This window comes from Melitaea cinxia, chromosome 29 (genome assembly GCF_905220565.1).
Source record: "Melitaea cinxia chromosome 29, ilMelCinx1.1, whole genome shotgun sequence".
Classification (NCBI taxonomy): domain Eukaryota; kingdom Metazoa; phylum Arthropoda; class Insecta; order Lepidoptera; family Nymphalidae; genus Melitaea; species Melitaea cinxia.
Genome location: NC_059422.1, coordinates 6,849,946 through 6,864,127, shown reverse-complemented (window position 1 = coordinate 6,864,127; position 14,182 = coordinate 6,849,946). Strand labels below are relative to the sequence as shown.

Below are 14,182 nucleotides of genomic sequence, written 5' to 3'. Positions count from 1 at the left end.
TGCGATTATCAAAAAATTAGCAGGCCTCATTACCAAGATTGCCTTTAGGCTATATTACAATATAACCAGGCGTACATCTTCAGGCGTACATCAGGCGCACATAAGGCTTAAGTCTTTTAATGTAATAAAATAAAATATTTTCGATAATTATAATAGCTTAGTGGCGCTGTATTTTATGCAAGATATTACTAATTTTGTACTAAAACACAGTTTATATATTATTTTCAAAAGAGTAGCTTAACTTTTACAAAAATAATAAACACCTTTAAATTTTAATTTGTAAAATAACGATTCGAAAGTGCTCTTGGGGCCTATTTGAATAAAGTTATTTTTGATTTTGATTTTAATTATTATTTTATCGAGACAAAGCCACGAGTATAACTTAGTATTAAAATAGATTAGTGCAACAAAACACGCTGTATCATTACGTGTATAAATTTACTTTTTTTATACATCTAAGACAGTTGGGCTTTATTAGTTAGACAAATATGTATATCGACAGATGGTATTTTTATTATAATTATAGTATATACATATATGTATATAGCGTTGATTCAATTGTATAAATAATTAGATTTATAAAGATTATAATATTTGAAAACCCAGCCGGCGCATCTCGATCAAAGTTGGGACCACACGACAAGCACGAGCTCTTGTATGCAAAACAATCATCAAAATCGGTATAACACCTAGTAAAAAAATTAAGGTAACACTTTTTTAGGTTGGTTAAAAATTATACCACTTAGTTTTCTAATTTTGAATTTAATGTTTACGTAAGTAGGCATATATCTTCTGATGGGAATACCGTTAACAGCGTCTTCAAGAATAATTTATAAATTCGTCTCAATTTATATATTAAAAAAAACTAAATTAAATATAATTAAAGCACTATATACTTACCCTATGTAAGCCAAGTAAATAGAAAGTTCTACAAACAAAATGGCGTATAAAATAAATAAAAGCTACCTAGAATAATATCCACAGTGCGTGCGTTACATTAGCGGCCATTGTGGTCGCACCTGGCCTCTCCCATGTAGGGTGACCAAGGGATAAGTATATCATAAATACTAGTAACACGACCATGCTTCACTCGAGCGCAATTTATGTAGAATATTTCTTATTTATACGTCACTTTACACATACATGAAATATCATAAAGAATATGTTGAAAATACCTTTTTTGTGTGATTTTTAATGTAAAACTTTTTTACAGACGCTTGACTTGGGGAGGAAGTAGGTGAATGCGTGACGGGAGCGTTACAAAAAATGTGATCGGGCGAGGAGAACGGAGCAAGAGAGAGAGGTGCAAATACACATTTTCTTTATCATATATCTAAGACACATTGCAGGCCTATTGTGAAATAAGTTTTACTTTAGTTACGTGGTCTAATGGACACTCGTTTTTATATGTGATAAATGCCATTTTAATGTTCGAAAGTTATTTTTTTCTAGAATAAACTAGAATACATCAAAATAAAATAAAAGTTTCTACTACTGTTCTACCCATAAGTATTCAGTCACAAAAATATAATCATGAGTGCGACCATAGCTAAATAATATATAATAATTAATTAATCAACAGATAATTTTAAGACAATTGATAGACATCTAAAAGGCACATACCGAAGATTTTGAGTTGTACACTACGGTGCTTCATGGTTTGATGAAGAAAGTTATTATCCGTGGTATATCAGTCAAATAGTACACGACCACACAAATGGTATGTGAAATCACTATGAAACATTTTCAAAGATATACAAGCCCAGAAATTACTTTAAATTCAATTTTTACAAATTTCAATCAAGTTTTCTCGGTCGGAAATAATTTTTGTAACACCAGAAATTACTCACCACACTCATTACTCATCATATCATCAAGATTTCAATACCATTTTTCTGTCATAGTATTTTACTTGTTCATAAACTAAGCTTCCAAATTTTTCATGTTCTCATAATTTGTTTCTCACAGACAATTCCCTGTGTCCCTACTCGTACAAATAAGCCGTGGTAACCCTACTCGGGACCCTAAATCGGCCCAATCATCATATTTCATAAGCCGGCGAATATTTTTCTTAATCTACTTTAGACGCTCCCCATTATACAAACGATATACACCTATATATATTTACGTTTGTCTGTCTGTGATTTTGGTTGCTTGCTTATATTACACCTATTGTATAGGTACATAATTATAAGGATGTTTTCGATTATTTTTAGGAATATCGTATATTTTCGATGTTAGGCCGCCAAAGTTCGGATCCCTCATCAGACTGCTAGAATATTTTTTTGAAATAAGTCTTCGTTACTGGGTTACTTTTACTGGGTGTACCGATTTCGATGATTTTTTATTTAATCGAAAGCCGATGTTTATCACGTGGTCACATTTAAATTTCATCGAGATCTGATTACAGCTTTTGGAATAATCTTTGATAATGCGTATTTACTTGACTATTTTTTCGTCTACCTACGTTGTATTACTTGTCGATATAATTGAAGTAGGTTTTTTTTTCGTTTGCCTACAAACACAATTATCTACAAGGTATTACAGAAAATAAGCATTTATCGTATATTTTTTTCTGTGCTGTGTACCTAAATGTGTGCTTCTAAATATCAAACAAATTATATAATACTAAATATACAACGATTGTCACAACTTTCAGTACTATAAATATAAATCCTAAAGATGTCCGTCGGTTTATTGTTCTTGAACAAAGGAGCCATTAGCGTTATTTGTGTTCGAACGTCGTCATTGAAAAATCGTAATGGCGGACATTTAAGTACTCCAGTTTAGGACAGACTGTGGTTTATGAAGGGATCAGGAAATATTAAATGTACTTAGGGCATGTTTCACGCGTTGTCGCTATTTGATTGATAACGGTATCCAACGAATAAAAGTTATGTAGGTTTTTTCTACCGTCAAATTATATTATATCTATGGGATATTTCTATTTGCAATTCTGAATCCAAAAGTAACTGTTTATTAGATAATTGACAAGTAAAATACCCTTATGTCCTATTCTACGTCCGTATTGCGAATAAAAATATCTCATAAATACAGTCGAATTCGATGTTGAAAAAGAATAATACACCAACAACTTTTATCTGCTGGATATCATCATCCGTCAAATAGCGTCATCCATAACTGATGTAACCTTAATCTTTACAGTCAAGAATTTTTGTGGCTCCATTCATACTGTCGGTATGATATTTTACGATCTTGTATGACGTTATTATCCTAATTTCTCCGACTTTTCATTATATAAAAAGATTCGTGTATATGTATTATGTATATTGGTAGACAATACTTTCAAACTATGTATTAATTATACATATGATTACTGAATAGCCAAGGAGGATGCAAATGTCTGAGAAAACACAACACAAATACAAGTGCCCAGACCACGACACAAATCTGTATGATATGACTTACCTACCTATGCCTACAAATATTATCTGATATACATTTGTCTTGAGTTGGTATTGTGGCAGGACATAGCTGGAAATTTCCTGCTCAAAATATGGAGCAGCCCGACTGGGGAAGTACCTCGACCTTACAGAAGATCACAGCTAAATAATACTGCTTTCAAGCAGCGTTGTGTTCCTGTGCAGCGCAGTGTTGAACTCCTGGACAGCGTCGAGGGTATGGTCGGAAACGCGCTTGCGATGCTTCGGATGTTGCAGGCGTCTATAGGCTATGGTAACCACTTGCCATCAAGTAGGCCATATTGTTATATATCATATATCATATTCAAGTAGGCCATAGTATTATAAGTAAATAAAAAAGGCATCGAACTCGCTAATTAATTAGTTGGTGTAACCACTGCACTATCATCAAAGAATAATTAGTCCCAGAAAATTGAAAATGTTTGTTGAAGATAATATTTTTCTTTCTGTAAATATGATTATTCAAAAAGCGGTAATAAATGGTTGTAGTACACAAAGCCTGACTAAAACTGTCCATTCATTGGTAATAGAAATATACATCCAGGGCTGTCACTGAGCACAAGAAATAGATTTGTTAATTATTATTATTTTTTAATTTAACTGTTAAACGTAAAAAGAGTAATGAACAAAATATTTAAATATTCACTTGGCATAAAAAATAATTGAATTTTTAATTAAATTTGTTTTTTTTTTTTTTTCTTTTAATAATCTATAGGTAGGTTATAAAGCTGAAAAGTTTATTTGTTTGCTTAAACGCGCTAATTTCAGGAGCTATTGGTTTGAATTGACAATTTATTTTGTGTTGGATAGCCCATTTACCGAGGAAGGCTAGGTATGGGTTATTTTTACTCAATTTAACGCGCGTGAAACCACAGGACACAGCTAGTTTACCATGAAATGAATTAAAATATCTTTAAACTTGTTATAAAATGTACACAGAGTGTTTGTCTCAAGAAACAAAAAGAGTAATGTAGAAAATGTAGTAATGATATTTAATGATGAATGATGAAAGTAAGTGAAATCATGGTTTTTTTTAAATTAAATTTTAATTTAAAATCCTGCCCTCTGGTGGGTAATTAGTGAACTAAAGCCTTATTAATTACCGTAGTGGTTTTAGCTTTTACAATGTGAGAGTTTTTGACAATCGGTGACCAATTGTCTAGTATTGCAATAAGTAAATTATTATAAACTAGCTTTTACCCTCGAGTTCGCTCACATTGAATTTTTTTTTTTAATAAAAAGTATCCTATGTTACTTTTAACACCTTCGAGAATATGTGTACAAATTTTCATAATGATCGCGTAAAAGCGTAACAAATAAACTTACACTCACATTTATAATATTAGTAGGTATCTATTATTTAACAGATAATGATCGTTTGATGATAAAGATGAAAAATACTATATCTTAATCTATATAAATAAAAATGCGTTGCTAAGCTCAAAACTAGAGAACGGCTAATCCAATTCTAGTCGCACTTTTTTAAAAGTTTTTTTAAAACTTTGTAAAAGATTCTCGTTGAGTGAAAATTGAAAAGGAAACATAACAATTATTACGCGTTTTTTGTTTTTCATACAACTAGGTCGGCAAACAAGCGTAGGTTGGTACGGTTCACGTGATGGTAAGCGGTCACCGTAGCTTATAGACACCTGCAACACCAGAAGCATTGCAAGCACGTTGCCGACCTAACCCCGACTACCACAAGATTTTGAGTAGGATATTTCCCACTGTGACCTGCCCCAGTTAAAAATACTTTGCAAGACATATTAACGCGTGTCGGTTCAGTTAATTTGTAAAAGAAAGTTAAAAAGTAAAGTTTAATATTAAAAAGGGCTCCAATTACATTATTGTCAAAGCATAACCAACCTTGGTAATTCCGTGCCACCGTCGCGGTAATGGCCGCCACGCCCGCGCGGGAAAAATGACAGCTGTCAGAAATGGCGGCAAATTGATTGCGTCCGAAAACATCGATTATTTTTATAAGTGATGATGTTTGATTCTATACCGATTTTTATTATTTGTATGTCAATTTTGATTACATTTAAATATATGATTTTGTTAATGTAGTGTTTTAGTAAATATTTTATTTGTTTTAATATTTTTTTCTGATTTATTTATTAGTAGATAATAAATTACGGTGTACCTTTTGGTCTTGTTCAGCTGTCGGTTCCGGTTGTTATCATAAATATCTTATTACACAAATCAATAGCAAAACTCTAAAATAGAACAGAGCTAAAACAAATAAAACCAGGGTACAAGTATTACAGGTAGTACAGGGTACTTACACAATCACAGATTTTTTAACTAAATTTTTCACTTACTTCTCATGTAAAAGTAATTTAAATAAAAAAATAAAAGCTACATCCGGTTGACCCCGACCTTGGCCGGATGTGTTAATACAGGAATATTTTGACACTTACGTTTATGTTAATGGCGTCTCGTCTGTGTGTTTGTAATTAACATTTCTATGCATATACTCGTTATGGTGATCGCATTCGATACTAGGAATAAACATTTATTTTTAATTATATTATTCATTAGTGGAATCTTTATGTATGTTGTTGTTATTTTTCGCGGGTGAGATCCCCGCTCATGACAAAAATTTGTACTGACTATAGGTATAGATGTTTGCCGTGGTCTGGGCGTTTGTGTACCCCCGATACAGATGTAAATCCTACTGGGGGCATTAAGTGCTAAGCATTAATATATTTTTGAAGTAAAACTTCTTTATGCACGCTTGACTTGGGAAGCAAGCTGGTAATTGCATGACGAGAGCGTCAAGATAAGTGTGATCAGGTGAGGCGAATGGAAGTTGAGAGAGAGATTACCTCCGTTTCGTAAGTTTTACTTCAGTCGTGTGGGTTAAAGCACTCGTTATATTATTTATTATTATTATTATTTAGTATTTTTCTGTTATCATATTGCTGTTTTTTTTTCATTTAATATCACTCAAATCATTTAATATCAGTCAAAGACTGGCAAAAAAGCTATATGCCAACGCCCATCTAATGGTAAGTGTTTATCGTAGCCTATATATACCTCCAATATCGGAAGCATTGCAAGTGCATTTACTCCTTACCCTTGCTGTAAATATAGCGCTTCTCCAGGATCTCTAACTATCTAACTACAATAAGAATATAACACTATGTAGTTAACAGGAGAATCATTTTACTGTGATTTTTTTAAAGGTTGTTGTGTTATCCACGCGGGCAAAGCCGCAAGCGTAAATCTATTATCAAATAAATTAACACCTTTATCATATTCTACAATCAATAAAGAAAAAACTACAATAACAGATGAATAAAACTATTTTATTACAATAGAAGTCTATCAGTACATTAAAAACTTGACAAAAAAAGTATCAAACGCAACGTTACAAACGCGAATAAAGCCTAGACAACGTTACGAATAGAAAAAAAAGTTAAAAAGAAACATGGCGTCGCTAACGAGCCGACGGCTGTCACTCCGCTTTCCCGCCTAAATACCTGTCAGCTGTCAATCCGCCATTGTTGTTATTGTGGATAATCGTTGAGTAATTTTATTTATTTAGACCTCCTCATTGTTGAGGAGTCATTTTTATTATAAATATCGTCTTGACAGATACATGCATATAATTAGTACAGTTTTTTCTATACTGCAATTTTCTGCGGGTTTGTTTTGCGAAGAATTAAGCTATGTTTATTTATAGACTATAACCCTTTTGTAGTGGAATATCCGCATTTGAGACTTGATTTAATACAAGATGGGTTAATTACTGAACTTAAGCTAGTGCTTCTATTTGACTGATTTGTAACCGATTTAAAAAAGGTGGAGGTTCTCAATTCGACTGTATTGTTATGTTATTTCGTAACTTTTTACTGGATGTGTCCATTTGGATGATTTTTATTCGAATGCTTGTCACGTGGTCCCATTTAAATCTAAGTGAGATCTGACGAGTACCTGTTGAGGTATCTCCAATAATGCATAATTAATTGAATATTTATTCGATTACCTTATTATTACTTGTCCGACGCAGCGTTGGCGCAATGGTTACAGCCACGGATTGTACCTGTTGCGCTGGCGGTTGCGGGTTCGATCCCCGCACATGACAAACATTTGTATAGGTGTTTGCCGTGGTCTGGGTGTTTGTGCAGTCCATGTGGCTCTCCCCACCATGCCTAGGAGAGCACGTTAAGCCGTCGGTCCCGATTGTTATCATGTACACCTAATAACGATCGTTACTCGTAGTAGGGAATATATCCGCCAACCCGCATTAGAGCAGCGTGGTGGATTAAGCTCTGATCCTTCTCCTACATGGGGAAAGAGGCCTATGCCCAGTAGTTGGATATTACAGGCTGAAGCGTAATTATTACTTGTCACGGAAATTGGAGTCGGTTTTTCAGTTTGGAAGTTCCTAAACAGAAAATACAATAATTTTTGCTGCAGTTTTGATTTTTCTTTTCCAGTAGTCTGACAATATGTATTTATATTTTAATTTCGATGCCAATTAATTAATTTTCCGCGTATAAAGTCATCAATTGTATTTTAATAAGAAACTTACATTTTCGTTTTACTTGACGCGTAAATACTTGAAAATATTTTTGCTCATACGTTAGAATAATTTAAATAATTATTTATATTATTTAAACAGACTTTGGTGTACAAAAAAAACACGTTTTCTATGTAACTGAAGCTATTTAATGGAAGTATGAACTTAATAAACCGCGATAAAATCCGAAAAAGTTGTTTCATTGTGATGAGTACGAATTTTAGTTATATATATTTACAATCGACTATAACCAGCGTATACAAACGAGAGATATTAAATAAGGCGCCTGTTCATCGGATGTGGATAACGCTATTTGAAGGAAAACAGCATCCAACAGATAATTTTTTTTTTTAAATATTATTCGTTTTTATCATCGAATTTCGATATAAATATAGGATTTTGCTTTTCTCAAATATGATTAAAAAAGTTGCAGCTTATTAATTGAGGGAGAAAGAGGTCCTAATGTCTTATTCTACATCCCGCTAAATAAACTTCTTACCCTCAGTGATAAGGCTTAAGAAAGGTAAATATATGCTGTATATGAACATCAGTGACATGGAACAAGTTGTTCAGACATACAATATACATATTATCTGAGGTAGGATACAGCAGGACATATCCTACTCAAAATCTGGACCAGTCCGATTGGGAAGTACCTCGACCTTACAGAAGATCACAGCTAAATAATACTGCTTTCAAGCGCTGTTGTGTTCCTGTGTGAGTAAGGTGATCAGACCTCCTTTGGGATTGGAGGTAGGGTCGGCAACGCGCTTGTAATGCTTCTGTTGTTACAGACGTCTATAGGACACGGTAACCGCTTACCATCAGGTGAACCGTACGCTTGTTACCACTATTTATAATAAAAAAAGCTCCGATCTTTTGGTTGTCAACTATGTATTTTACCTATATACTTAACCTTATTTACGATAAGCAAACACAATAATATAAATTTCAAAAATATTTTTACAAAGTATTTACAGAAACAAGTTGGTACTTGAAAACAACTTGTACAATAACTATAGTTAACAGGTAATAACGTAACAAAAAGAAATACAAATTAAATTTTCAGCCGTGTACGTATAAGGAAGTTAGGGCTGCGTGTGTGGTCTGGCCAGTTTATGAGCTAATGCGTACGTGTTAAGGGGAAGACACAGAACATTTGTAATGGTTAAATGTATTTTAATACTAACTGTGTTCTGCAGTTTTACACATGTTAATTTGAAGAAAAAATAGCCTATAGCCTTCTTCGGTAAATGGACTATCCAACGCAAAAATAATTTTTCAATTCGTACTAGTAGTTCCTGAGATTAACGCGCTTAAGCAAACAAACAAACAAACAATCTTTTCAGCTTTATAGTAATAGTATACCTAAATAGTATATCTTCCTAAATATAAATTATTGACTTTTAATAGGTTTTTAGCATAGTTTTGATTGTATATTGATTATTTTATGTTTAATATTAAATATTATATAGTTAATTAATTAAATACACATAAGATGATAAATAGTTGGTTAAAGCGCGTTGTTTTATGCACTTTATCTTATTTATTTATTTTTTTATATAGCTAGGTCGGCAATATAACTAGGTCGGCAAACAAGTATACGGCTTACCCGATGGTAAGCGATTACCGTAGGTTATAGACGTCTGCAACACTAAAAGTATCGCAATCGCTTTGCCGACAACGAAGTACCTACGATGTTCGTCGCGTCAATAATATTAACTTAATCTCCCTCTCAACTTCCATTCGCCTCGCCCGATCACTATTTTTGTAACGCTCTCGTCACGCATTCATCAGCTTACATCCCAAGTCAAGCGTGCGTAAAGAAGTTCTACTTCACAAAGATTTTAATGAAATAGTATGGCTGGGCCTTAACAAATTTCGTTAACTACGTAATTTTGTAAACATCGCACCCGCCTGCGGTTTCGTCCGGGTTTTTATTGCGACTTCGAATCGTATACAGTTTTGTTTTATTGTAATTAAAGTAACGAAAAACATTCGGCCATATCGTGTCCGGTTGATAGTGTGTTTGATATTAAAGAGATTTATCCGAACGAAATGTAAACTCATTAGGTGATTGCGTCAAAATAGTAACGAATAAAACTAACAGACGCCGAAACTTAGAATAGTGCCTTTACTGGTTGATATTAACACTTATCTGACTGATAAACTTTATCAGGAGGAGGCAAAATAAGTCCTTAGGTTCAGTTAAATAGAAACATATGCCAGATCATCAGGTGTTTGATAGTGAGAAACAAAAATATATCCTAAGCTTTTATCTGTTGGATACCGATATACCTATCTCAGATAACTTTATAAGCAAACGTTACAAATATCAATTTAATCGTTTCTGACATAGTGGTAAGGAAGCGTCTATCATGATGGCTGTGAATTCGATTCAAAATCGGATTAAAAATTTATTCACAACCATTCTCCTACATGGCGAACGAGGCCTATGCCCAGCCGTGGGACACAAGCCGTTACAGGCTGAAACAACCACAAAATCATTTAGATACGAATATTTGTCTTTGTAGGTTTCACCGTGCCTTGGAGAGCACGTTAAACTGTCGGTCCCGGTTGTTATCATATACACCTGATAGCAATCTTTACTCATTACTGGAGATATATCCGCCAACCCGCATTGGAGCAGCGTGATGGATTAAGCTCCAATCAATCTCCTACACGGAGAAAGAGACCTATGCCAGAAGTGGGGTGTTACAAGCTGAATAATAAATTCATTGAAAAAATTATAATTCTGAATTCTATTATTGTTTTTCTCAAAAAAATGGATCTTTTTTTTACATCACTAGGTCTTTTTTTTTTTTTTTTTTAAATATATAGACTAGCGCTTGACTGCGATCTCACCTGAAGGCAAGTGCAGATGCAGCCTAAGGTGGTGCGCGCTTGCCTAGAAGATGCCTATTCACTCTTGATTTAAAGATACCCAAGTTATAGTTCGTTGGAAAAACGGAAGCCGGAAGGGCATTCCAAATTTTTGCGGTGCGTATTAGGAACGAGGAAGCAAATCGTTTAGTGCGAGATCGTGGGATTTCAACCACATAGCGGTGCAGATTCATGCGATGCCTTGCGGTTCGGTGGTAGAAAGGTGATGGTGGAACCAAATTGTATAGTTCTAGAGCACACTCTCCGAAATATAATCTGTAAAATACCGACAAACAAGCAACCTTGCGCCGATGTTCGAGACTTTGAAGTCTAGAGCGAACCAGCGATTTGTCACCGATGAGTCTTCTGGCGCGTCGATCCACAGAATCCAAAGCAGCGAGCTGGTACTTGGCAGAGCCATCCCATAAGTGGCTGCAGTACTCCATACACGATCGAACTTGTGCTTGGTAGAGAGTAAGAAGCTGTTCCGGTGTGAAGTACTGCCTGACTTTATTGAGGATACCAAGTTTCCTACCAGCAATTTTTGCCTTGGACTCTATGCATTGTCCGAAGTTCATATTAGACGAAATATTTATGCCTAGAAGATCAATACTATCGGTGATCGGTACAGATACACCCCGGAAAGTCGGAGCTAATGGGAATGGACTCCGTTTAGCAGTGAAAAGACACGCTTGTGTTTTGGAAGCATTAAACTTGACTAGGTTGGCGTCACCCCAATCGGATACCTCTTTCAAAGCCAAATTCATGCGTTCAACCAGGGCCTCTCTATGCTCATGAGTTTCAGCCCCACCAGCTCGGGGACCGGACACGTATCTCTCCGTAACAGTGCTGTCATCCGCGTATCCAAAGATACCGGGCCTGAGGAGGTCATTTATGTGAATCAAGAAGAGGGTTGCAGAGAGAACTGATCCCTGAGGGACACCGGCATTAACCGCCATCAAGTCAGACGAGGAGCCATCTAAGACCACCCGAAATGATCGCCCACTCAGGAAATCTGATATCCAGTCACACAAGCTCGGGGGTATTCCGTAAGCTGAAAGCTTGCTCAATAGGCTCTCATGCCAGACCCGGTCAAATGCCTTCGATACATCGAGTGAGACAGCTAACGCCTCTCCGTGCTTGTCCAAGGCTTCGCCCCAGATGTGCGAGGCGTACACTAAAAGATCCCCCGTGGACCTGTTACGGCGGAAACCGTATTGCTGGTCCGACAGGAGGTCATTCAACTCGAGGTATGCTAGGAGCTTATCATTCAGTATACGCTCCAAACTTTTACACAGTATGGAGGTGATCGCGATAGGTCTATAGTTAGCCGGGTCGGCACGACTACCTTTTTTTGGTACAGGTTGTACGTTGGCAATCTTCCATGCTTTAGGAACTTGAGCGGATTTTAGAGAGAGGCGGTACAAGCGCGTGAGAATAGGAGACAACTCAGGAGCACAGTGTTTAAGTACTCTTGCTGGTATCCCGTCAGGGCCACTAGCCTTATTCACATCCAAGTTACGGAGTACTCTCAAAACCTCAGTTTGGCGAATGCGTAATTCTGACATAACAGAGTCGCAAGGTGGATGTCTGGGCGGTGAGGCACTACCTACATCAAGGAGCGAATTTTCTGCAAACAGATTCGCCAAAAGGTTAGCCTTGTCTGTCGCAGTAAAGGCCAGCGATCCATCTGGTTTAAGCAGAGGAGGCAGCGAGGGACGGCAGAAGCTCATTTCAACCGACTTAGATAGTGACCAAAATGCTCTACTACCGCGCGGATGGGAAGCTAATTGGGCTCCGATGCGATTAATACGGTTGAAACGAGCTTTTTTAAGAACCCCTTTGTAGGACTTGGCAGCAGAGTTGAACGCTCTCTTCCTCGTAGTGATGTCCGGAGATTTAAGGGTACGGGCTTCAGCCCACGCTGCAAACGCTGAGTTCTTACGGGCTGCAGCTTCGGCACATTCTGCATTATACCACCTAGGGATCTTGCCATCTAGTGATACATCAGCAAATGGAATGAAGTACTCCATCCCCTGACGTATCACTTCAGATATTTCTTGTTCGCAACTCGACGGATCACAGGAAGAGAAGCAAGTCCGCCGCCAAGGGTAGGATGCAAAAAAGTGTCGCATCTCATCCCAATCTGCCGACTTATATCGCCACACACGTCTGGTTCCGGTAGGACCTGTATCCAGAGGGTGAAAGTTAGATACTGACTTTACCACACAGTGATCAGATGTGCCCAGGGGAGCTGCAACTGATACCGAGGACCGGTCTGGGTCAGTTGTCAACAGAAGGTCCAAACAATTAGGTGTATGGTCGTCAACGTCGGGTACTCGTGTTGCTTCTTGGACTAGCTGAGTAAGATCTAGCGACAGGGCAAATTTGAGCGCCTCTCTCCCGGCGTGGTCGGTATTCTGGTATGGGAACAGCCAGTCTTGGTGGTGGGCGTTAAAATCCCCCAGGAATACCATTTGGGCAGCTGGATACCGACGTTGGACCATGTCAGCCGTCTCACTGAGATAGTCGAACATCCGAGTCGTCTCCTGATCACCACTGTGCGACCGATAGGTACAGGCATACACAATCTGCTCCATGCCCGTGTCCAATAAACACCACATGATGGAAAGGCTAGGTATCTCTAAGTTACGGAGACGCCGGCAGCAGACATCATCACGAGCAAACAAACAGACTCCAGCGTGAGATTTAAAATTATGTTCGAGCGAATACCCAGGGTACTGCAGGTACGTTACATCTGCTGGGCTACCTATTTGCGTCTCCGTAAGGAAAAGTAAATGCGGCCTCTCAGTCTCCAGGTGGTGGTGGACTGCATCGAGATTTGAGTGCAATCCTCGTATGTTGGTGAGGTGCACTTTGAGAGAGAGGAGGTGCAGCCGCTGTTTAACCTTACTTTTTTTCTTGTTCTTCATTGTGGTCAAGGGGTGAATAGAAGGGGAAATGGTAGTTGTACGAGGGGCTATGTCTATAGACTCCACGATTTTTACAGAAACCACACTAAAGAAGACTCGACTGGAGACCGCGGGGACGCCCGAACCCCCCAGGGAATCGCCATCGGGTCCTCTCACCGGTCGCCAACCGGCACGATGGAAGCCATCCCTGGATTTTTCGCTAGGTGGCGGGGCAGCCTTTCATAGGTGGCGAACCTACTAGTTGGGCCCCCTACTGCCTGCGGTCGGCCAGCGGTGCACCGTGCTTCGGATCCCGCTACCCTCCAGGTCGAGACGTCCGGCGCAGTGACTACGCAGATCAGGATCCTGTCACTAGACGCAGCGCAACTGTACATACCCATACCCCTATGATTGGC

General features: G+C 37.5%; 1 protein-coding gene across 1 annotated transcript in view; it reads right to left on the bottom strand.

Annotated features, from left to right (window-relative positions):
- Positions 1-13,787, bottom strand: part of LOC123667770 — a 65,906-nt gene extending 52,119 nt beyond the window's left edge. The window contains exon 1 of the mRNA XM_045601609.1: positions 12,327-13,787. Coding sequence (XP_045457565.1) covers positions 12,327-13,787 — 1,461 coding nt within the window. The remainder of the gene's footprint in view (positions 1-12,326) is intronic.
- Between the last annotated feature and the right edge of the window lie 395 nt (positions 13,788-14,182).